Source organism: Falco biarmicus, chromosome 11, assembly GCF_023638135.1.
Source record: "Falco biarmicus isolate bFalBia1 chromosome 11, bFalBia1.pri, whole genome shotgun sequence".
NCBI lineage: Eukaryota > Metazoa > Chordata > Aves > Falconiformes > Falconidae > Falco > Falco biarmicus.
The window spans coordinates 12097500-12123305 of NC_079298.1; the positions used below are offsets into that span (position 1 = coordinate 12097500).

General features: G+C 44.8%; 1 protein-coding gene across 1 annotated transcript in view; it reads left to right on the top strand.

Annotated features, from left to right (window-relative positions):
- TRABD2B (TraB domain containing 2B) overlaps nucleotides 1-25806 on the top strand; it is a 296100-nt gene that overhangs the window by 232600 nt on the left and 37694 nt on the right. The window contains exon 5 of the mRNA XM_056356541.1: nucleotides 15451-15541. Coding sequence (XP_056212516.1) covers nucleotides 15451-15541 — 91 coding nt within the window. The remainder of the gene's footprint in view (nucleotides 1-15450; nucleotides 15542-25806) is intronic.

Below are 25806 nucleotides of genomic sequence, written 5' to 3' on the forward strand. Positions count from 1 at the left end.
ACAGGTTGCACAGGACATGCCTTCTAGGCATTTTTCTGTTGATTTCAGTGAGCTTCTGGTCAGATTGGACAAAAGGGGAAACTTCCAAGTGCTGTAAATGAGAACCCAGAGCTAGGCTGCACAGGTATGCTGCTCCAGAAGTGAATCTGAGTGCTCCAAGTTGAAGACAGGAGGAAGCGGCATTTCCTCAGGTACTTTTCTGTAGCATAAAGCTCTGATCAGCTCCCTCAAATTCAACGGGAGTCTTGTTATTGACTTCAAGGGAAGAAGATGGGACTCGGTAACGAGATTTATGATCTGCCAAGCACCCATCCTGGCCTGCTTCTCTATGGTCAGACGTTGGGTTGGCTGTAGCATGACCCACTTGTCCTTGGATATGTCCCTAATAGCCCCAGGGAAGGTCCCACCAGCATGCTCAGGCTTTAAGGTACTGCCTGTAGATCTCGAGGAGGAGAGAGGGGCAGAGGATCAGGAATTCATCCGCATTAACAGGGACCTAGGCTCAGTCTAGAGCGGTGGAAATGATCTATGTCTTGTTTTGTCAGCTGAACCAGATGATTGAAGGAAAAGTTATTTTGGGTCAATGCCGAACAAAAATGTTTTCATTTTCTCACCAAAACAAAATCCTGGAAGAAAATTCAGGCTGTGCAAAATGTTTAATTGTTTAATTTGATGTCTGTGTTTGTGTTCTTTTTGAAATGAAATGTATGTGTATTACATTTCAGTAAATTATTTCTGAATGCTTTGAAATCAAACTGATTTTTTTGTTCTTTTTTTTTGTTTTGGAAACAGCAAAAGACAATATTTCAGTACTCTTAAATTCCTCATCAGTATTCCTCATCAGATGTGATTTGGGAACTGTTTTGGTTATCCCAAAAATGAATTTTTTGGCAGATAAATTACACAGGCTAAAGCAGCCCCACCCCATGTCCACCTAGTTCCCAGCTCCATCACAAACTCCTTGCGTGAGCCTGAGACCCGCTGACCTGTCTGTAGGACTGGTACGTATACACAGCTACGCAGGCTGAGCACGTGCAGAGGCAAAGCTGTACCCTTAGTATAAAGCTGGCAGAGATCAGGGAAAGAGAAGATGGGACTGCTCAGTTTGTCCTTAAGGAAGCTTTCCTTTTCCAAAAGTGAAGTCCTAATTGGGGAGAGTTTTTTTTCTTCCCCCACTCCCACCCCCCCCCTCAAAAAAAAAAAATCAGTATTAAATCTTCCTTGTTCCTCTAAGTGATTTCTTTGTGTTCTATCTTTTGTAATCTTTGGGCCAGTTGCAATGATGGTTTAAATCAGTGTGACTCAGCTAACACTATTTAGCTTCTAACCCGTAACGCTTCAGAACACACAAGCCCTGACTTATCTCAAGCAGATGACTGCTTGACTGCTTCCCCCGGCGTCGGCTGAGGCTGCCGGTGTTGGTAAAGTTAAGCAGGAGTCTCCGTCTTCTGCCGTGTTCAGGTTTAAACAGTAAGGTGATGACACTTCTCTTTTGCTTTTGTTATTTCTTGGAGTTGTTCTCCTTCCTTTTGGTATGTGTGGTTTAAAAGCAGTCCATCATGTTGCAGACTCTGTAAGCTGTGGGTTGCTTAATTTGCGTGATTCATAACGCCAGCAAAAAAGAACCATCATCATTCTTGGTATTACACCCAGCTCCGTTACCCAGAGCGTTGACCTTGACCAGCTAATGAAAGGCATTTAATATATGTGCGTGTGTGTATGTATAGATATAAATATTCATTACGTGAGGTCTGAGATCATAAGGGAATGCTGGCAGTGCCAAGTTTTGTTCGACGGTTCAGGCCTCCAGCTGTGCCAAACTCCGGGTTCCCTTAATGTACCATTAAAACAAAACCCAGGCTTTGCTTGAATGTCATCCAGCTTTATTAAGAGAAAGATCAAGCGTAATCTTATTAAGCCTGTCACTCAGAAACCGTGAGGGTGCAGCCTTGGTGTGTCTGTTTGGTTCACATGTGCGAACAATTTTGCCTCGTGATACTCAAACAGGGGCTGTTACTCTTTAATGAAGGCTCTGAATAACAGAGCTACAAATTGCAAGGCAGGCTCGGTGATGTGTGCGCGCACGTGTGTGTTAACAGAACGGGGGCGAAGGCGTAGACTGTTTGCTTGGATTTTAACGTATTCTTCAAGCATGCTTGAACCCATGGAACCGCAATGTTTTTCAAAATCTGTTGTGTATATTTTGAGGTTTCTAAACTTCCCTAATAACTTAGTCAACTTTTGGATGTGACTGTGTGTCAGAGTGGGCAGCCGTGTCATGGAAAACTAACGGGGTCGCTGAATCTCACTTTCTAGTGGTTTCACTAGCAGCCTGCTCACTAAGCCAATATTATGAGAAAGATATTCACATAAATTGTGCTTATCTTCGCTGTTGCTCCCTCTCCCCAGTGTTCACAGCTGGGCAGCAGGAGATAACAGTGAAAACCACTAGTGTTTATACCAGTGTAAAACCAGAGTAATGCAGTGGTGATTCAAATCAAATAGTTCTCCTTGCTTGAAACATGGTTGTATATAGAAAATCTGTGTGTTTATACATTTATACAGAAAAAAACTAAACTGAAATTAGTTAGGATGTTTGGCCATGTGGCTGAGAATAGATCTGTGTGGGTGGAATTCACAAAGATAAATAGTGATGACTGGAATGCAGATGCACATTTTATAGTCTAATTAGGAATAGATTTGTAATAAAAAGAACTTCTCCACAGGCATAGCATGTACAAATTAGTACTTCAGGAATACAGCTTTCCATGACTTTTGGTCAATTAAATTTAACATCTGTGAGCAAGGTAGCCTTTGTGCACGGGGATGTGGGGGCTCGGTACAACCGTATGCATGCACAAAGTAGTTTACAGATGGAAGTATTTGCAGGATGGATCTCATCACTGGTGGGTTGTGACAGGCAGCGTCCAAGAGAGGTGGCGTGTGGGCTTGGGAGTGACCACGGTATTCATACAGCTTAGAATCTCTAAATACCACAGGCCTATTTTCTGTTCTTTTCCCACTACACAGATGGTCTCTTCGACACATAAAATTTACTGACCCTCCTGGCAGAGTCTTTGCCATTGCTGCCTAGAAAGCCCCACTCCTTCCACCACAGGACCTTTAGCCAAAGGACTGTCCATCCTTCCCAAAGCATTTCTTTCTTCTGTTTTGCTTTTAAAGAAAGAAAAGATCGTAAAGAAAAGACACAGCCAAGGAATCTCCTAATGCTTTAAAAATATTGTGGTCAAAGTGTCCTAAGGAGATCCTTTCTCTAATTTATACAAACATCCTTAGGGTCAAAGCTAATCTGATCTATCATGCCCAGGCAGAGTTAATCCTGATTTATGACATTTAGACAGACAAAAATGGGTACTTTCTAGCCCAGTTTTCTATTATTCCACAGCCTTGGGCATGCTTTGCACTTCAAAAGAGAGATCTCTCCAGATCTGTTCACACACCACATGTATCTGAGGGTCTTGCAACACCATATTAAGCAGCTTGACAGATGTCTGTGGTGTGTTCCTGCCTTTCTTCTCCCCTCAGAGGCAATAGCTTGTTGGTTTGATCTGCCTTGTTTTGTGGGTTCGCTTCCTGGTGCTGGAGCAGACAGGAATCGTGCAGCAAGCCTTGAGCCTGGAGTGCAAGGTGGGAAGCAAGTCCCAGTTCACACCTCCTGAAGTGCCACAGAAGCACCACCTGCGTTTGGGGTGACCCCAACGTGAAGGGGTTTTGTGGTCTCCTGGGGCTTGTTTCTCTTGCTTTCACAGAGGGAAGGGCGTCAGGCTACAGCGTCAAAGCACTCCTGGAAAAAGTCCGTTGCCTGCACTGGTGAGGCTCACCATGATGGTGCAAAGGCGTCCTGAGCTGAATTAAAAGGCTCAGGAAGGTCTTCTAGGGCAGGCAGGTTCCCCCTGTGTGGTTAGGTGGGTTGGAGACGCCTAGTGTAACTCACGGGAGGCAAATGTTCTATGTAACACAAAGCTGGTTTTGATGGAGGTATTGGGTCAAACCTTGAAAGTCACGCAGCTATGCCTAAACTGCCCTAAAACTGTGGCTAAAACCACAGAGCAGAAGTGCATGTAACTGGTTTTAATCCATGATCAAGGAGAAGCGTGGAAGCGTGCTTGCTGCGGCGTGCTCGCGTGCTGCGGCGTGCTTCGCTAAGTGGCAGAAGGGAAAGGGCTGAATCCAAACTGGAGGCCAGGTTGGCTGTGTTGTGCAGACCCAGGGGGGCATCTCAGCAAAACCAGAGGGGCGCGGGGAAGATGAGGCGACAAGCACCCGGGCAGGGGCGAGTCAGGCTCCACGAGCTCCACGGAGGGCTTGCCCTCAGATGGTGGTGGAGACCTCGGCGCCATCGAGCCCACCTTGCCTCCAGGTGGTGGCACTGGCGGGGAGTGCCACCAGCACCGGGCTGGTTAACTGGAAGGAAAGGCCATTCCAGGCTGGGGGGACCTCACCTCCCTTATTCACAGCCCGATTTGTGAACCTTGGGGTGTGTTTTGCTGCAACAACAGTGACATCCAGTGGCCAGCTGGATTTTTCTGGGAAAATCATCGACGGTCTCAACAATGGGAAGCTTTTACATTTAAAAAGATACTAAGGAGCGTAGGTTTGGGGTTGGGGTTTTTGTTGTTGTTGTTTTTTTTTTTTTTAAGAGTTTCCTTTTTTTAAAAAGCCTGGTACAATGGCTTCAGTTTTCCAATGCCAGCAGGGCAGTGCTCAGGAAGCAGGCTAGAAAGCATCGGCATTCTCTCCCCCAACACAAAGTTTGCCCTGTATCCACAAACTTCAGAGGGCCAGCAATTTGCTGAGGAATCGCTGTGTTTTGTGCTATGGCATCACTGCATTTTTCACTTGTGAGACATCCACAATCCAAATAAACCACCAGAGAGGGACTCCTGGAAAAGATGAAAAAAACAGTGTAGTCTGTAAAATAGTTGACTGTGGGGTCAAAACCAGAAAGAACAGGCAAGGATCCATGTCCTGTCAACTGGGAGCTTTGATTTGTGGTTTTTCAGACTTATTTTCAAACGGAAAATGACAGCCTGTCTTGTAGTCTTTTGAAGTAATTTCACAGATTTGACAGACATTGCCCCCAACTAACTTTCATGATTTAATCTCACACTAGAGCAAGGTTACAAGTATTTTAAATTCAGTTAGAGCTGTGCTCGTCCAAACTGGAGGAACTGGGGGAGGAGCCTAATAAAATAATCAGTGGGCAGGTTCAAAAATAAAACACGGAAGTGCTGTTCACACCATGCGTAATTACGTTGCAGCCACTGGACATTGTGGAAGCCAAACACATCCATGAGGCCAAAAGAGGATTAGACAAACTCGACAGTCCAGCTCTGGAATTCACTAAACTTTTGATTCCCAGAGCCTGCAATGATATACCAGGGTCCTCACCACTACTTATTTCCTACAGCAGGCTGGTAAGTGCATCCTTATTACCTGCCTTTGCCTAAGACAGGCAATGATGCTGCATTTCATAGTACTGGCTGTGTCCTAAGAAAAGCTGAGGTCCCACAAGATCTGGTCCCTGCTGGGCCATGCCGCAGAAACGTCTCCACAAGTTCGGTGAGATACTTTACATGCACAAAGCTGTTTTGCTGACCAAGGAGCTTTCCAAGGCTCGAAGCTGCTCTGAGCTCAGACTCCATCAAGTCAGTGTAGGTGTTTTAGTAACATGTTCACAGTTACCCGCTTTGCAAAGTACGAGCGTAGAGCAGGGAGGTATGGAAACAAATTCTCTCCCCCCTGCCCCAACCCTTGCCTGGCTTTGGCAGGCAGGTCCACGTGCATTCCAGACTAGTTTGGGGATGGCTCGGGGGATTTGCGATGGGATATGAAACACTTCGCTCGAAGGCTACCTGCCTAGCACCAGCTGTCGGGACTTTAGTGGGGCGGCTGTCTGGGGGGGCGGCAGTGGCTTACGTGGACAGAGCTGATAACTGGTTCAGATGGGAGTGTGTCGTCTGCTTCAGCAAGGCTGCAAGCACACTAATGAGGCACCTTGGGCGAAAAAGGAGACTTGTGTTTCCTTACCGATTTCCTCACTGCTTGAGGTGTTGATGACAATGGGCGAACAATAATGCTTTTCATACCACACCGTCTGCACTTAGGTGATCTGATGGTCCTAGGTGGTTGGGCCAGACGTGGGTGTCTCAGCACACTGAGAAGACTCTTAGAGAGGCTGGATTTTCTCTAGATTTTCCTCAGACTCATCTCCTTGTCTTCTGCTGCGGTGCTGGCCGAGATCTTGTATATTGACCATGTCCATTGGAGAGGATCACATGAGGGACACAGACACGTGTTCATTGTCACACAGCTCTATGTGTGGTCATGCACCTCCAGTCACACGTTGCATCACATCTTTGTGTAGAATTGTGTCCCCAACAACATGATTCAGTGAGGAGCATGCATGTAAAAAATAAATAGATAATAATTTAAAAAATCCCACATAGTGATGGTATTCTGTTAGAAGGGAAAATGCCAGTACCCATCCTCTATGCAAGATCTCAGACTGAGCAAAGTGTCTCCACTCACAGTAAAACCAGGGGACAAAATAACAGACAAACCTTTACTTCAGCTCTGCCCACATCGTTTTCCTCCTACAGATTTCTAGTCCTGGTAAGTTGTTCCAGCTTTTACCGGTGAGCTCAACAAATAAATTCTAGAAAATAAACACTTCAGATCTGTAGGCTTAGTTGTTTACCCCCCAAGGGACCTTTTCCTCAGCATAATCAGGAAGGGACTAAATTCATCCGATCTCAGATATACTGGGCTGAGGTAATAGGATATTGTGAGCGACTCATCCACCCCCCTCTGCCCTTTAAACTTGGATCCTTGATATTCAGTGAGTTATTTCTTTAGGAATATATACTGAAAGGCACATGCTCTGTTGGATCTTCTGTGTGTGGAAAACTCCTCTAATGCAGCGTAAGTAAAGCTAGAATGTGAAAGAGCCCCAAAAGCCGCATAACCAACCAACGCATATTGTCCAGCACTGGTCAACACAGCTCCCCCTCCCTTGCAAACTCTCGCACGGCAAGGAAGGGGGGGGGGGGGGGGGGCAGGGCAGAAGGAGGAGGGATGGGTAGGAAGGATGGGCTCTGTGCAGTGTTCAGGAGCTTCTGGCAGTGGTAGGGTAGCTTCGTGGGCCATCAGGCCATGTCTGCTAGATGCTAAGGCTAAAGGAGCTATTGAAACTCACATGGTCATTGAAGAGCGGATTTCACAGAGGGCTTATGTTCTTCCCAAACCTGATGTTTGAAATGTTGGAATGAATTGCTCTGTGGAGGTGCCAGTCTCCTCTAGTGAGGCTGACCAGCTTAGACTGGTAGGTTCAATTTGAAATGCCTGAAGCAGCTATGAACCCTGTTGTTCTGTTGGTCTGACACAGCTCGGTTGTTGCTGTGGTCTGACGCAGAGGCCAGAGGAGATGCTTCGGAGGTGACCTCACTTCAGTTCTTGTGTGTGTTGTTTTTCTTAATCTAAGTGAAACAGCTGGTTTAGACTTGAAGAAAATCGAGCTTTTTGTTAGAAAGGATAATTATCATTTTCTTGTTTTCCTCAATATAAATTTAGAGCAGCTCTGCTGGGGAAGGTGTGCAAAGACTTTAAAGATAGCACAGAACAGAGTGGCTGAACCCACGTGATGGCACTGTGTTGGGTCTGGAAGCAAAGACCTATGCGAGGATGGCACGAGTCCCAAACTGGTAAACTCAGTCCCATCTTGTGCTGAGCCTGTTGGCTGTGTGCATTGCACTCCAGGCCACTTCCAGAGAAGGATTTCCAGTGTGTGATATTTGGGTGCCTCCAGAATAGCTCCATGCCCTCAATGGGAGGGATGCTCAGAGGGGGGGCTAAGCAGGGAGGAAGAGCAGAAGGGGAGAGGCATGAGGGGAGTTCATTATACCAAGGGGCATAGAAGGTGGCTGTGGGAGTCCGTCCTTCAGACTGAGATGTTCTGGGTGTAGTGTTGCACTGCGTATCTCAGAGACACCCCAGGGAAACGTAATCTGTGCGCCATTACCCTGGCGTCAATCTGGAATAATCCCCCCACCCTTTGGCCCCTTGTTGTTCCATTTTCCCCCCAGCTATGGTGCATGCTGTCTCCAGGGCATATTCTGTAAGAGCTCATGGGTGAGAGGGGAGAGAGGTGATTACATGCAAGGAAAGAATGAAGGGGAGCCATGGGAGGGTTGCTGGACATGCAAAGTGCTGCACGCTTCGGCCTTTTATGTTTTATTGCTTTGCTTCCTGTGACTGTCCAGAAGGGGCTATGAGTCAGTTCCTCACAACTGCAGAGAATAACAACATCAAACAAGAGAGGGAAAATGGTTTCTCCATCTGCCTTGGAGAAGGGGTGGCATGATGTGAGGAGGCTATGATGAAAGCCTGCTTTACAAGGCCATCGCCCATGGCTTGTACAGAGTGTTTTTTAAGACATGCTTTGGGTTCGGATACTCCTGCCAAACAGGGGAGGAAGAAAGCTCGTTCCCTGCATCTCCAGCTCCTCTCCCTACCTTTTTGCATCATGCTGAAATTTCCAAGTGCAAAGCCACGTCCTGCAGCACAGCAAAAGCCAGCAACCCGGGGTGACAGGATTTTCTGAAAGATGGGATACAGAGTTCCCAGCTTTCTCTGGGCACCGAGCACTCTCCTCTATGGCAAGGATGCTTAGGGTAACATCAACAGACCTAGCAGGGGTTGTCTGAGGCTGCCAAGTTTCTGTGGGGTGTCGGTTCACTCAGACATGAGCTTGTCTCACAGCATCTGTTGTCCATAGCGTTTGGGTGCTGTTATTACCCAGGAGCTGCCACACTTTCAGTTCTGGGCTGTATCTTTGAAAGTCACTTTCTCTTTGGAAAGCCACACACAGTTCTTGTTTTGGACCTGAATACCTTTTTATATCTGGTCTGTCTGAGGTGTGGGTAGGGATGCATTTGGGATGCTGATGATAGATACGCTGCACTTCTCATCCTCTGACATGCAGTATGGCTCATATGGTTTCATACTAACTGGGGGTGTGGGGGCGGACACTGGGGTCCTTCCAGCCATTCTCAGAAAATTCCCCTGCTAGATCCCCGCAAGCATTCATTTTGTTTATGTTATCAATAAAATTTACAATAAAATTTTTCAGGCAGTCCTAACATACTTATCACTGGATGCTGCGTACCACGCACCTAATCAGTTACCTGGTGTCATTCTGTATACGCTGATAAGACACTTCATATTAGAAGGGTGCTCAGGCTGGAGGAAACTTAGGTGCTTCCAGATCTGACTTGCAAAACCAAGATCTGTGCGCAAATCCAACGTATGTTCCTTGTCAAAGTGCTCTCGAGCTACTGATTCAGTACAGTGAGATTTCAGGAAAGTGAGTGGTTTAGGGAAAAAGAGGAGCAATCCTCTGGCAGCAATAGCAGTCTAAATCTGAGTCATCATGAGAAAGGCTGAAAGAGCCTCCAGTTTTTGAAGGATGATATTCATTAGCAAAGAATGGCTGGGTGCAGGGATAGAAGCAGCTATGATGCTGGAGGAGGAGTGGAAGGGAATGAAAATTTTGGAGGGCTTATCCACAAAACTGATTCCCCATCATGGGTCTGGGACATCTGCCATGGCAGGAAAGAGAAATGTGGGATGTTATGTGGTTCCCCCTCAGTAAACTCATGCTGTTACCCAGGGACCATTGGGTTAGAGTGGGATGCTATAATGCAGAAATCAGTACACTCAGATGAAGTTCATTGCCTCAACTGTTTGCCATAGCTCCTTACTACAGCCTCTTCTTGACACGTTAATCATTCAGCTTCCAAAATACTCAGTTTGACCACTCTCAGAACAAGAGAAATGAAGGCATACTTCTAGAGGCAGCAAGCAAAGGAACCAGTAAATGTTTGCCCCAACTATGAACGTTCAGGTTTTGGCATTTGCATTTTTGCCTACACTAACTCTTGTGAAGCCGAACCACCAGAAACGCTCTGGTGCTGCCAAGAGGCTTGAAAATCAGCAAGAGATGAGAGAAAAGGAGGAACAGAGGCTGCCGCCTCCTGATTGCAATGCAGCCCGAGGTCTAAATGGCAACAAAACGTTATACATAACGTCTGATTCACTGTGTGGAGAATGTAAAGAATTGAGACCTCCCGACACAGTTTACATTGGCCCTTTTTATGACTAATTGTGCAGAAAATAGCTCTGCTTGTAGTGTGCATGGAAACAGTTCAGGTTTCTGCTGTGTGTCAGCTAATGGTCTAGCAAGGCTTTTTTAGCACAACTTCAAAGGCTCTGGCAATGGAGGTCCTTTGTGAGGGAATTATCTCCTCCTCCTTTGTACCCCTTTATCCTTCTAAGCCATGGAACAAAGAATTGTGAAATGAAGAGACAAAGTAATTTGTAGTATATCTCTAGATCTAGATAAAGTAGGTAACATTTGCTTAAAAACATTTTTTCTGCTTCTGTCATCAAAACAAGGTTATATTTTTCTGTGTAGGAACACTCAAGTTCATTTAACTTTTGAGGGATGCAACCGTATGCTTAGGTATGCTATTGATGGGGGTCACTAGAACGTCTGAAATGGTAAAGGGGAGCTTTAGTTTCTGTGGTCAGTTAGAAAATACGTGGCTGTTACTGTCAGAGTTGGCTGAGAAGTGTATTTCTCTCCACCTCGAGACATTCCAGTAAGAAAGGAAGAAAATGCATTTTTTCAGCAGTCTCTGTGTGTGTGCATGTACATGCTTTAAGGAAACCATGTATTTTTCACCTTTTAGTAAAAAACCAATGTGGTTTATTCTTTCTTTTAGTGAAAAATGAAACCTCAGGGAGATAAGGAAATGTGTTACATGTGTCTGCTTTGTGTAGTCCAAAGCACAGTTCTTAATTAAAAATAAAAAAGTAAACCAGGGATGGAAGGTGTTTGATTAATGTTAGCAACCATGCTGTATAATGTGTTCCTCCAGTGTCTCCAGATCCTCTGTCCTGAGAAAACAAGACGTGAGCGAAAGGAGAATAATCTTGGCCTCATCAAATTTAATGAAGAAGCACCCCCGAAGTGCAGCGAGCCACGCTAGCCACTGCTCTGCGGTTGTGTTCAAACTGCAAAGTGACTCTGCGTTTAGCACTGGGTCTTGTCCTCAAGCAACTCCCATGAGTATCTCCTTATCCTTGGAGGGCAGAAGGACTGCAGCCACACCTTTTGGTTTGGGGGCTTTTTCAAATGTTAAACTCTTAGGAGAGGCTGTACTGCATATCTCCATGCCCAAGTACAGGCTTTCACTTTGAGTCCCTATCTAGAAAATCTTTTATGTCTGCTTTCTCTCCTCTTCCCATACTTGCATGGATTTCCCAAGGCAGTTGGTATTCTGACCTCACCTCTTGGATCCAGTTTTCATCAGCTGTCAAGGTAAATTTGGTTAATACTGCAGGCAGAGTTTATTCAGGTTTAGACTGAAGAGGGAATAGTGACAGAGAAACAAGAGCCATTCCCCTGTCTCTCTAATCTGTCTGATATGTCTCTAGATGCACTAACTTTTGAATAGTTAAACTTCCTTGATTTTTTTTTTTTTTTCCAATGGAAATTTCCAGGCCAGGCAGAGAATTTTTTAAGTTTTAAGCAGAAGTGTGCACACACACTCACTTATAGATAAAAAAATATTTTTTTATATCTATAAATAAAAATCAAATCTACTGCTGTTATAAAAGACCTGGCAATTGTTACATATTCTGTTTGTACATATGGGTAGCCAGAGGCAGGGATTTGATGTTTTCCACTGATGCTGAGCTCAATTATCTCTAATATATAAATTGGTTTTCATTATGTGCTGCAAATTCTCAAAAGTATTATGTTGTTGTCAGTATCTAACAAGTGTATGCTTATCTCAAGTTGACCAAGGAGATTAATTTTATATAAAAAATTCCTCATACAGAAAACTTCCCTTTAAAAATCTTAAAACGGGGAAGGACAGTGATGATGGACTTGGCAGCAGGAGGCAAACCAAGACACTTCTTCCAGCACTTCTTTAACCCTGGAAGTACAGCAATGACATGAGGGTGTTTTCAGTTTTACTTCACCCACCTGCACTGGACCTCCCAAGTGCCACCTTTTTCCTCAAACCTTCCTCTTCCACCTATCTCTGATCCTGAGGAGCTCCTTGCCATGGTACCACGGATCGCTGTTGGGAAGATGTCTGTGTTGCGTGGGAAGGCTGCTGGTCTGAGCAGGCATATTTTCAGTTTTTCCATCACTGAGGTAGAACATAGCTTGAAGTTGCTTGTAGCATACGTAGTGAGATAATGAGTTGGCCCCAGCAGCATTACTGTGGCATAAATGAAATGGATACAAAGTCGATCGCAATATGTGAGCTCTGACAGCAGAGAAGTTAAGACAAGTAGAAGTCAGAGCTGGTCCATACAGAAATCTGGCAATCAGGTGGAAAGGATGTATTAACAGGGCAAGCTGATGGTGAGACAGGTGGTGATTTACCTGGACGTACATCAGATAATGCAAACCTAAAAATTTTAAGTGGAGTCTAAAGGTAAAGCTTTGCAAAGACCTGCTCATGTCGTTACCTAGCTGCTGTTACATCTTCAGGTTCTGTTGGTGTATGTAGAATGGAGAATTATTTGGGGGTCAGCTTGAAGTTGGGTTTTGGTTTTGATTGTTTTGATTTGCTTTCATTTCTTTTCTCACTTGAAATGGAACACAATATTTTAGTATGTGTTGAATTGTGGACCTAAAATGAAATAACTATGTTCACATTTAAGTTTGTAATGAAAATTTTCATTTATGCAGGGATTTGGTGTTTGGTGGGCGGGTTTTTTTAACGGAAGCTGGTATTCCTTTGTGTTAGGAAAGGCAAAATTAAAGTAATAAGCCTTGAACTCAGAGCAAGAGAGTAAGGAGATATATGATACAGAGGTTCAGTCCCTGGCCTCAGAAGAGGGACATTCATTCCCCAGGTGGGTGGGTTTTACCTTGGCATGAACCTCTTCTGTTCCCCCCCCCTCATTTCAGTCCAAATCTGACACAGAATCCCGGATAGCTGAAGGCAGCTCCCAGGGAAAGGGGTATGGCAGAGGACTGGGTGGCTCAGGGTGACTTACCCAGTGGAAGCGTGTGTCCCACCACGCTGACATTTTTCTGCTGCCCTGCACAGTGGATGGCCAGCCCAGCAAGCTGGCTGCCTTCGTCATGGTCCCCACACAGAGGGCAGGAATGGGAGGCCCGGGAGGTCTTCATCCATCACTTGAGGGGACTCACAGGCTTTGCTGAGGAGCTGATGCTGTTGACGGTCCCACCATCTGGTGGATGAGGTATCAGAGCTGTTGCACAGTTACTTTTTTTTCCTGGATTTAAAGCAGTTAAAATTGGTTTCTTTTGTACTGTTGTGATGTCAAAGATTTTCTGGATTCAGGATGATTGTTTACAGTAAGAAATCTCTTGGCGTTTAAGACTCCAGTTCAGGCAAAGTAGAGCGTTGTGCCATGGACTCAGAAACATCTCTGACTTCGACACTCGTGACTTTGGTTTCTCAGAGTCACTTTGCCCAGTGACAGAATGGGGACTTTTGTTTGCCTTGGCCACTGCATAAAAAACCAGGATATGATCAAATCCAGTTAATCACTCACAAATGTCTCATTTCTTAAATCTCTGAGGGTGTATAACACGTTTTTGGGACTGCTCTCTGCTCCTTTGGCTTTTCTTATAAGTAAGTTAGGGGAAAATCAAATTTTGAGTTTTCTTAAAAGGAAGTGGAGGAATCCTGGAACACACTAGGGCTCTGCAAATGTATATTTAATCATTTAAAGAAATGTCTTTTGGCTAAAAGCTGTTACTAGTGCTTGCAAGTTGCACTAAAAGCCATACGACTACATCATTCCCACAACTGATGCGAATTAGCACCCTTGTTGGCAGTGTGAGCAGAGAGATGCAGGCTTAGTGACTACTACGGACTGAATTACTGTCAAATTCGTAGTGACTTTGTGCTGTATGGGTGAAGTGTCCTAGGGGTGACTGCTGACAGTTACTCCAGCTCCTTACACAGTGGCACGGATGGAGAGAGGCTCGGGCACGTCCTGCCTGCCTTGTTTTTTCTATGCAAAGCATTTGGCTCTGCTATGGAGCCCGGCAGTTACAAACATCTCCTGCAAACACTTACACTGTGCTTAAGGCAAGCACACACTCTCGGAGCAGCAGCAAACCAGAGGAGTGTGTTTTTACATATGGCACATGGTGGAACTCCCTGCTGCAAGATGTCACGGAGCAAAAAGTACACGGAGGCAGCAGCTTGAGCACATTCGTGGTGATCTGTTCAGAGCTGGCAGTGAGATGCGATGACCTGGGTGTAAATGGGAGTCAGGCAGCTGTGCAAAGCTGGAAGCTCGTGGGCATAGCGAAGGAGGCTTGGTCTGTCCTTTCCCAGATTTATATATCTTTAACGTTCACCAAGGGCTGCAGTTGGAGGCAGGTTACCGGGCTACGTGGATTTTAATCAACCTGTTAGTGGACTTCTTGCCTCCTTACTTTATAAGTCTAACCCAGCCTGAAAACAATGTGGGACTGACAATAAGTTGAAAGCTCTGGAGGAATTACGCTGCTTTATGGAGTCTGTACCCAAAGCCCTTGGAGGGCTCCTATTGACTCCAGCGGGATTTGGTTCAGACCCGAGTATATAGGGCTCCCTTAAGCAAACTCTTTCACGGCCGTACATGCTGCAGTACTTACTGGGCTCTTTGTTACTTCTGTGAACAGGAATGTGACCTTTACACTTCCAGCAAAAAGCCCTGATTTACAGGGCTAAATCTTCAGTTTTAGGGAGAGATAAGGTTCCATTCCCAGCTCCTCCCAGCCCTGCAGGTGGCTGAGCGGCTGGTGAAGCCCTGCCTGGATCGCTGCTGGTTCAGGTGGGTCAGCACTGAGTGTGCAGTGCAGCAGCTTCAGAGCTTTTTTATAAGCAGATGTCTGCGAACAACGATGGGCAGGGTGGACATCTAGGGTTGTCAGTTGTTCCAATTCGTGAGTCAAAGCCCTAGGAATATTCTGTTTGCCACGGCAGGGTCATTCCTACATCCGTGTTAGAAGTTTATTTAGTCCGTGCACATACTGGAAATGGCCACAGCAGAAGACAAGACTAGCAATTCATCTCGGTTTTCTTTTATCCACCCAGTCCCTTAGCTGTGTGAGGGGAGGGAGTGGTAAATAAAAAGGAAGACGACGGGACCAGGCTGTACGCTGTCTCTCCTGCTGGCCGTTGCCAAAGGCTGTAGCAGGCTACATGGTGGGCAGCGGAGTCTGAGTTACAACAAATTGCACAGCGTGCCCTTCTTGCTTTTGGAGCTGGTCTAGCTTCTGGTAGCCTTGCCTCCCAAACCTGTTGTTCCAAAAGGAGAAACTCCAGCGAGTGAGAGGAGCGGTTTGATTGACAGTGCTATTTTCTACCTGTATTTTAGGTCACTTCCTGGGTAACAACACTGTGATTGATGTACTGAGACAAGCAGGATTTGAAGTGGAGCACACCCCTCCCGGACAACCACTTGGAAAGTAAGCAGCTGCCCACAGATTATTAATCATTTTCTCTCCTTTTCTTTTTTCTGTCCCTTTTTTCTGTGACTAAGCAAGATTATTGCATTAGTATAGGGCGTGGGTGAGGGGCTGAGGAACCTCCTTTTCCCACCCAAGTTCCAGACAAAAAGTTCATTGTAAAGCATCCGTTGTGTGAGTTTGGAAACATATGGAGTCTCAGTGGCTATTTGTTTCACTTGAGGACATTACTCATATCACAGCTGCTTCAATATACCAGATCAGAAGTGCCACAGTTTCTGTTTTTGAGAAAAGTCTGGTTCAGCTCGTTTTCCCCCATAGCTGTTCTGTCTTTTTCTCTCCGTGGGGTTGTAGTTGCTCCTCTGTTGCAGGGCAGTAGACTGCCACAGACTTAATTTTTCAGGCCTCTCTGTCAGGCTGCTCTTCTTCAGGTGAAATTTCAGTTTTGCCTGAAGGACAAGATTTAATGTAGCGGATGCACCTTGGAAAGTGTGGTGGGCAGGTAAAAAGCAATTCCGTATTCCCTGAGCTTCTTCATTAATCTGATCAAGTAAAGCAGGCCAGAAGGATCGATTACCAGGCTCTTGGCAATCTTCATTAGCATAACATAAAAATATGGCACAAAACCGTCCTTAGTTTCCTTCCTCCCCTAGGTTTCTCTCTTTCCTGGCTGTTTAGATGAGGTCTCTGTCTAAAGGTATCATAGACCGTAAAACTGGGAGGGATGGTGAGAGACCATCTAGCTTTGCAAAGTTAGCCTTTCCTCTGCATCCTGCAGATAAAAATTGGCTGAGATTGCGCTGTCATAGGATTGTTATCCTCATTAGGAGAAACTTAGCAGCATGCTCCTGTCCCTGGTGGGCAGCCGTGACACGGTCCAAATGTGAGGTGAGTTTCAATGTGGAGGATTAATCGCAGGGCTAGTAGACTATGCCTGAAAAAGCTATGTTCGACATAGTTGGAAAATCTGGCTGATCTAACCTTGTTTGTGAAACATCCGCAGTGATTCATATAGAATATAATATGGCTCAACTGTACTTAAGTGTCTTTGACAGAGCATTTGTCCTAAATGCTTCTTGGAATATGTCGAGCAGTAAAAGCACGGTCTTAAATAACAATGGGGAAAAGAGGAAGAAAAAGCTATCAAACACGAGGAAGAGCGTACATTCAGAGGAGGTTTAAGAAGCACTTTGGCAGAGGGAGAAAAGTCAACATGGCACAGGGAAGAGCAGTAAACACTAACTGACTAGGGCGCTGGAAATTTTGGCTAAAATCAGCAAAAATGCCTGTGTCTAAAAACATAGCAAAACAAAAAAACCCAAGCAAACTGTACCAAAACAGCTGGGGTATACTGTTCCTAGGTTTCTGACAAAGAAACTTTACACTCAGGGAAGCAGGCACTTTCCTCAGCAAATTGCATTTAGTTGAAAGTATCATCTTCCCGTGAAAAGGATTTCAACTGGAAATTGTGAAACTATTAATTTATTGGCTGTGTGCAAGCCCTCGAGAAGAAAGAAAGATACAGTAGTGTGAGAGATGTCCAAGAATAGTCTTTGCTCTGTATGGTCTTGGGATATGTCTATACACGTCTTCATAGGCTTGAAGTAGCGTGATGGGGCAGGAAACTTGAAACAAAGCCACTGCTTAATGTTGACTTATTTGCAATGTGGGACACCTCTGTGTACGCATTCCCCTACCTTGGCAGCAGTGTTTCGTGTTCGTGACGTCTTCCCTAAAATTGTCAGTCCCTGGGGAAAAGGTACTTGAAAGCAAGTGGACTTGGACTGCTGCCTAGAACGATGCATACGTCATCAGTTGAATTATGGTCCACTTGGTAGCTTCTGTTCCCTGCTCCAGACCAGAACACTGGGCAGGCTGGTCCCTTTGTCTGGACTAGTCCCCTAAACCCAGTAGGATCTGTTCTGAATATTGAACATACAAAACTTTATTGAAGGGTATACTCTTGTGCGCGTGTGATTGACGAGACAGCAGATGTTTGTACTCCATCAAGATTAGATGCACGGTATGTTTTCCTATAGTCTGATGATCCAAGCAGATCGACAGGTCTTAGATGAGAATACAGAAAGAAAAATAAATGGCATGGTAAAGAAACCCAGAGTTCCCACTAAACTGCGTTACTCAAGGTGCAGAAACAGTAGAGGATTATAAAAAGTTTAAATAAAAAAGAGAATTTAAGCACATTCACAGAAAACAGCTTGCTGTCTTTAGGAAAAAAGAGACTCCTAGACCTGCACGTCAGGGGCTGTATTTGGGTTGTCCTACAGCTGGGGCTGTAGCCATCAGAACTGCGTGGGGCTCCCCTTGAGAAATGAGGAGCCTGCTGCAAACCATTTTGTCTCTTTTAGAACTGTTTGCATTTTATGGCTTCTGAGAGCTGCAAAAAACAGTCTAGTCAGACACAGTGATGACAAAATTTTATGGGATATTCAGAAAGCACGGCCAGTTGGTTGTTGGGGTTATGTTGCTGTGAGAGTTTTAAGGAACCCTGCATTTTTTCTACCCTTCTTCTTTTGCTCTCCTCTTTCCTTTTTAAACAATGAAATAAGAAGATTTGAAAACAGTTAGAAAGGCCCAGAAGAGGAACCGTTTTGGGGTAGTGGCTATACTAACCGAATGGATACATAGAATAAACAAGTAGAAGCTCAATAGATTTTGAGCTGCTTGCAAGCAGAAATCTTTTTATGGATTATAGAGACGCAGGTGTCTTCATCTTCATTCTTGTGGAGCCCTATGGAATAAGAGGTATTTCTCTCCTCTATTGAAACCCAAAAGAGACATTTCTGCTTTCCTTCCAAGTCCGTTGTGTAAGGGCGTCAAGCCCACTGCATTGCATTCTGGCATTGACAATTGAAAACTGGATAGTGTTCAGGGAAGATCAGCTGGACTCTAATGTAGAGATTGGTGGGGGTGGACAGCACATGGAAAAAATGCAAGAGCTGGAAAAAGCTGAAGCAGCTGCATGCTTATGTTTTGGCCAAGAGAATTCAAGAAAGAATTGTTGTGGATGGATTGTGCGCAGAAAGATGAAGAGGAACAATTTGAGTTGGCACATAGGAACGTTTGGAGGTGTATCATTGAAACTGAGTGTGGTTTTGGCTTAATATCAATGATTTCTTGACAGTAATTTACAGGACAATCTTTCCCAGGTTAAGCCAGAAACCCCGCTATTTGAAATGATGAGAGTAACTTCAGCAAAATATCGTGCTATGTCCTACTTACTACCAATGCCACCTTGCCAAAAAAGCAAATACTATCTTTCTTTAATATCTCTGTTCCTAGAACAGTATGATCATTGTTACTATTATTGAAATGATTAGTAGCCTGATCTTTATTGTTCAATAATAATGAAGTACTGGTACCATAAATAGGTGGGGCAGTCTGGTATGATGTCTAAGCTCTGCTGTCTATTTCAGTTTCAGGAAGGACAGAATAATAGCTTTTTTAAAGATAAATAGCGCTGCTCCTGTGTATGAGAAAAGCCTTGGGAAGAGTGAAAAAGGACAAAGAGCAAAGCTGTTTATGCTTTCAGTTACATACAGGCTGAGTAAAGCCGGAAGATTGTTGGCTTTCTCTGTCCAAAATGCTAAGCGTGGCTTGTGAAATGGCTGCTCTTTAAGCCAACCAAACTGAATACCTAGAGTCTCACATTTCTGTTTTCTAGCAACAAGCACAGATTTGAGCCAAGTTCTCCCTTTCTTAAATTATTGGGGAAAAGTAAAGTGAGATCTTGGCAGGCTAGAAGAGATAACCAAGGTATAGAAGGGTTTGATGGCTACAGAATCAATGAACTGGCAAAGAACAGTTCATATAAAGTACATTTACCTGGTGTGGAGCTATTTGGGAGCTTTCACTGGCTGGATTTCTGAAATCCCCTAGCTCCGGTTGATCTGCCTGGTGGCTCGGTGTTGACCTTCCTGAGCCTCTTCTAGAATCCCACCAGCTGACTATGGAAAACACCTTCTTTGAAGCTCAATCCCTTTCTGCAAAAGAAATGCTGTTGTACTCAGCATGCAGAGCAATGCCATAAACGCTTGAGAACTTATCCTCATGTTGGCTTCGTTTGTTTATTTTGTTGCCTGAGGGAAAGTGTCCCAAATCTCTTCGCCTGACAGCCTTCAACAGCGTTCATATTTGCTTCTTATTTTGCTGGCTGTCCTCCTTGTCCGCATATAAAGGCACTGGAAAATGAATGGCTGAATCAGTATCTCATTGCTTTGCCCTGAGATAAGGAAAGCAACTTTTTTTTTTTTTTTTTTGCAGGGCTTCTGCCAACTTGGCCATCCCTGCCCCTCTCTGTCTTCAGAAAGCAGAGCTGCATGCCTGGGGTGTGGAGGGAGGAGGAGGTGGTAGAAAGTTTCCCCTCAGATGGATTCCAGTGACTTGAGCAGATAAAGGGCCACAGCTGCTTCACATTTAATTGGAAACAGCCAAATTGCAAGATCAACCCCGGAAGCACCTGTGTCCGTGATGACTCTTACTGTTACTGGGTTCTCAGAATTGGCTCTGACCTTCTGCCACACGCCAGGCCCTGACGTACTGCACATCATTCTCTTGGCCAGAAAAACATGCAGCAGTGCTCATTTCCATCAGGCTGCTCCTCCTGGTATTCTGCTCAATGCTGCCTTCTTTCAGAATGGGAGATTGCAGGACAAGCTTTCATTTCTGCCCATCTGAGGGTTTATTGTAAACTCTTGGAGCTCTGCTGTAGAAATTAATTACCCGTCCTCCTTATGTTTTAACTTCTTGGCCCAGTCAAAGCAACATGTCTTTGCTGTTGTAGCTTATTCCTTTCCTCCTTTCTGAAGCAAAGAGCGCTTGCTCCTACACCTTTTCCTGTAGCATCCTACAGGTGTGAGCCTGGCTCTCCTACTCAGCGGAGTCTTATGATGAAAGTCTTTGCTCCACTACGAATGCTTTCTTCCCCGCCCCCCCGAATGAAAGCACACCCAGTCCACACAGTGATGCAGCCATTTCACTCCATCAGGATCCCTAGCCTTCACCAGGCGATATGCAGAGATGGGAAAATGTTTGACATAACGTTCCCCAAAGCCCCAAATTGGTAAAAGTGGCAGTTCAGTAGGTGACATCCCAGAAATGTACGGATGTCATCAGAGCCCTCGGGAGTCTCCCAGTAGTTGCCAGTTCCTTGGCAACTTCCTGGTGCCAGCCTGGCAGGGTTACTCCACTGTGCTTAGCTGTTAATGTTCGGGATGTGCTTGGAAGAATGTTAGAGTTGTAGTGAAATAAGTAAAATTTTATTTAGATAAGAGACAAGTAAAAATAATTGAGAGCTGTGACGCTTTAATTGGAGACAACAGAGTTAACTGAAGAAAAAAAAGGAGTTGGGGAGGTGTTAGCGCATTCTGGATCGCATCTCTTCTGAGACATGGAAAAATGCACAACTTATCTTTTTTTCTGTGGGTGGAATAATCTCCCCATTGGGATGCTGCCATTCTCAATCCTATTGTAAACCTTTGGATCTTTCACTTGATCTGAGCCTGAAGATCCTACTCCTTTCACTAGCTTCCTTCCCTCAGAGGAAAAGCAAACCCATTATTTGGGGGTGGGGGTGGCGGTGTCTCACAGCATAATTTGCAGTAAGAGGTGTATAGGGATTAAATGGGGTTCACCTGCATGCATTGGCAAATTTATCGCCTCATCTAACATTGGAGAATATGACTACTTAATACTTAAAATATTTAGCCATGAAAATACGCACGCTACGTTTTCAAGGGATTCTCACATGCTTTTAAAATATCCTCCTTTGGCATTTAACTGTCTTTGAGTCTGTAATTACCTTACAGCCATGAAGTCTGATCCGTCAAACTAACTCTTAGGGGGAAAGAAACTGAAGAAAATCTCCAAGATGTGGTAGAGAAGCAAAGTCAACTTACAAGTTCTCAACCATAGAAACTTAATTACCCTGTCACCTCCTGAGCAACACATCACTTACAGCCCGTGCATCTGCATGTTCTTTAGGACACCTTTAAACACTGAGCACCTTCTGAAAGAGTGGAATTTAGCAACTTGCTACAAAAATCTGGGAAAGAGTGAGATAATTAATGGCGTTGCTGAAAGAATATGGAACAAAACTCAGGAATTTTGTGCTTGACTAGTTCTCCCATAGGGACATTCACTTTTCTCTATAATCAGATTTTATCCTTGGCAAAATTTCTGGTTTCTTTTGACAAAATTGTTTCACATTCCATATCATTCTGTTCCTTGGGAACTTAGACACAGGGCCGCTGGGGAACCGGGGCTTGCTTCTTTTTGCTCAAGGGCAGCTCGCTTACTGAGCTGTCCTGAAGCCAGTGCTAAGGTTTCGAGGTCTTTGCTGCTCTGCAGCCCATCAGTCTTAGGAGATCTGTATCTCATACTCCAAAACTATCTAATAGTCAACTTTCAGAGCCTTGGAGACTTTCAAAGTTCAGAGCTAGTTCTTACTTCACTTCCTAGCCAGATTTTGGAGTTCTTATTTCCACAGGAGAAGCTGATTTTCCATCCTCTTTCTGCTTCCAGCCAACTCTAATGCAGATCTTTTCACCTAAGGTCGTCGGTATAAGATGAAAAGTCTGGTCTGTAGTTACTAGTAATAAAGCCAATCCAAACTGCACTGAAGTCAACAACAAGGCTTCCATCGGTGCCAGTAGTTCGTAGAGGTCATCGTTAATATGAGATTCTTGCTGATTCTCTCCTGTCTTTGGTTGTGAGGAGCCATGAGGGAACTGGTAGAAAACTAAGATTACATTCCCGCAGTTGTGCAGATGCTTACTGTGGTCGATGTAAAAAGACTGGTTTTTCTAGAGGGCTGCTCAAGGGTGTCTTAGACAGCTGGCCCAGTTTGCTTGCAGGAGGTGTCTGGCTGGTTTTGTATGACTAATCATTTTGTGATATTAATTTCCCTCTTATTTGAAGGGCTTGGGCCCCACATTCAAGTCAGACAGTGTCACTAGACTCACATAAGCCTTTGGAAAAATTGCGCCATCGCCTCTCCAGCATTATAGCGAAAGAGTGAGATGGTGTGAGCTTTGTGTTGTGTAGTCAGCCCGCACTTGTCCTGTGGATTGATGGCCTCTGTCCCGAGCGATATCAATCTGGGCTGAAGTGCAGCTGCACTTGGTAACAGCTCAAGGGGCACGAAGGTATCAAGTGCTATTGTGTGGTTTGAAAGATGTCGTTTATCTAAGGAAGTTTGTGGTCTGTTTGCTGTCACTCTGTCTTTGCAGCACCGACTTCCCTTACCTTCGCTATCACGTTGTCGGGCAAAGAGACCTCACACGTTAGGACAGATAGCTTTTCTGCTTCCAGGGCTGACTTCTTTTCCTTCAGCAAGAGGACTGTGGGTTGTGTTGCAATCGATATGGCTGCTTGGTTCAGCGTGAATGTAATTGCTGGTAATTTTGCTTGCAGGGAGCTCTTCCACATGCACAAGTTCCTAAGAAAGGAACAGGAAGAAAGGGAGTCAATGGCATCTTTCGTTGACACTTTCTCTTAATTCCTTGAAGAACAGTGCCTTAAAAGAAAACAGTTGGGGATACGGCTTTCTATATGGGAATGCACTGACAGTTATATTTTCTATCTTTCTTGAGTGATCAGGTGTCCAAAGGCATATTCTTCACAATTTAAATGGGGTTAGAAGCCCTCCAAAGCTACACCGTGCGACTGGCGGCATGGCCAAATGATTCTTTGTGGGCGGATCGTGTTGTGGCAAGCTGTGAAATGTACGGAAATCTTTCTGAATTGCCCCCGTAAGTGGAAGGTCATTCTAACATATGTATGTATTGTGATCTTGTGCCATTTCGTGTCCGCTTCAGTGCAAAATAGTCTCACTTTTAGCAACTCGTGGTATCTCAGCAAAGCCAGATGACTTCACACCACACAGGTGGCCGCAACCCAGCTTTGGGTCTGAAATGAGTGTGTGGGTGTCCCTTTAGGAGAACCAGGGTGAAGGGTCACACTGAGAAGCACGTGTATCAGCTGCTCCCTCCTGGATAAGTGCTAGTAGAAAGAGCAGGAATGCCAAAAAAAGTAAGTTCTTACAACAGGGCTAGTAAATTAAGAATGATGAATATATGAAGTGCTTGTCGCTTTAAATAACTTAGAAGCCAGAATACGTTTTGATGTCATAATCATTGAATCATTTTTATGAGAAGTCAGAGTAAATTCATATGTAATCTGTAAAGTATGTAAAGAGTTTAATTCATCCAGTAAATCGTCTGTTGGGAATACTGTACCCAGCTCCAGATCAGGTATACTTCAGAGGAGCTTTAAGGTTTCAAAATTCTTCCACAAGCGAAACTGATCTCCAGAACCTTTGGAGGTTCACCCTTCTCTGGACCTCATGCTCCATGCAAGTGAACATCATGCCAATATGTTTCCCATTTCCTGGGGATTAAACTGCTGTGTTTGATGACTTAGGACTTCCCAAGAAAGCAACTCAGTCACTAGCTCTGTCTGAAGCAGCCTCTGGTATCTCAGAGGACATGTCTTCTCTTGTGCAATGATTCATGATTTCAGAGCAGAGGATCAGCTCTCTTTTGCTTTTTTTTCCTCCCCACAGAGTTAATTAATAAAACAAATTTCTATTAGTGGGTGTTGAAAGACTTTGGCTTTCCACCTACACTCACAAATGCTCCACATTCAGGGAGAATGAAAAATGGACCTGTGAATAGAAACAGGAGGGAGGAAAAATGGATCAGATGCTGTATATGGATATAGACACGGTGGCTGTCACTTGGTATGATGGAGGAACATCCTGAATGAAGACAATATCCTGCAACCGTGATTGCTAGAAATACACTACTGCAGTAATCCAGGTTCAGAATTAACACATGTAAATTTTGAGAGAAAGATGGGGGCAGAGGGGGTGTCTGACAGAAACTGAATTATCTGTTTTGGCCTCCACCATGGCCTCTTGTTCAGCTGGGTGGCTGCATGGATGACAGTTGTCGTGAAAATTGGATCTCTTGCCACTGTCACAGACCTCTGAGACTCCAGCTGGTTAGGAGAATCACCTGGAGGACATACCCTGTCGTGGTCACTGTGGACCTGGCTATGCCCATCAGTCTGCCTCATCTGTAGCCCCACCACAGAACAGAACTTTTCATCAGCACCAAGAATTAGCCTGAATTTACACACAGCGTGGTCGTAACGACGGTTGACTTCAGCAAGAAAACAGTTGATCCCGCAGGGGACCAGAGTTGATGGAAGGACTAGATTTGGGGTATTTCCCCTTTCTACTGCTGTATGGGATGTCAGACCAGCTCACAACTCTGCCGTGCCACTCTGTGCTGATGGCAGCTTCCAGATGAAGAGAGACCTAATTTGATGCTCTTAGTTTGTGGGTAAGAGTGCTCTGAATCCTTTCTTCGCTGACTCCCAGGACATGTGTCAAGTCAGGGATTCAAAGATTTTCCTGCTAACCTGCAGCAACTCACTAGCAAAATCATAGACAGGCTCCAAGTGCTTTGGTATCCACTGCCCTGTCTGGCCGCTGGATGTGAGTCTCCTGACATCTGACCCCAGCTTCACATTTCCAAATTACTCTTGCAAAAATAAAGGCAGTCACAGAAATACCTCTGTCGAGACGGCACATCCCTGTTTATGTTTGAACGGCCGATACGAATCTGGAGTCCCCAGCGAACAAAGTGCATTTTCAGGGATGAGCCCCATGTTGTGTTTGAAGTGAGCACAGCGCTTTGAAACAAGGATGAAGCAGAAATAAATCAAGATGAAGGATGTGGGGCATTAACTACTTCACATGAAATCCCTGCAGGACGGACGTGGCCAGTGTTCCAAGGTTTTCCTTGGAGAGCGCTCGGAAGTTGCATACCAGCCTATTTGTGGAAAGCTAAACAGTTCCCTATTGTCCGTGATGTGAAACGCTTCCCAAATAAACTTTCCCCCTCCACTGAAGAAAAACGATACAGGCTGTCCAGAGCTCTAACACAGAGGACTACCCTGGGCTGCCGCTCAGCCTCTGCAAAGTTGTTGGTTTCTGTTGGCATTGAGCATTGCTAAAGGCTATAGTTTATATACATGCCAGCATCATTAAGAAAAAGCTAAGTTATTGAGTGAGACTGGAGTAATCTTCAAGGGTTTAATAACACTGTGTGCCCACATCTTTGCGTCTCTGGGTTCATTATACATCTGGAATGTAAATCCCAATCCACAGTGGCTAAACAAGGTTCATGTGGTTCTCAAATGTTTTTGTGGGATTGTCTCCTGATTTCTGGAGGGGAAAG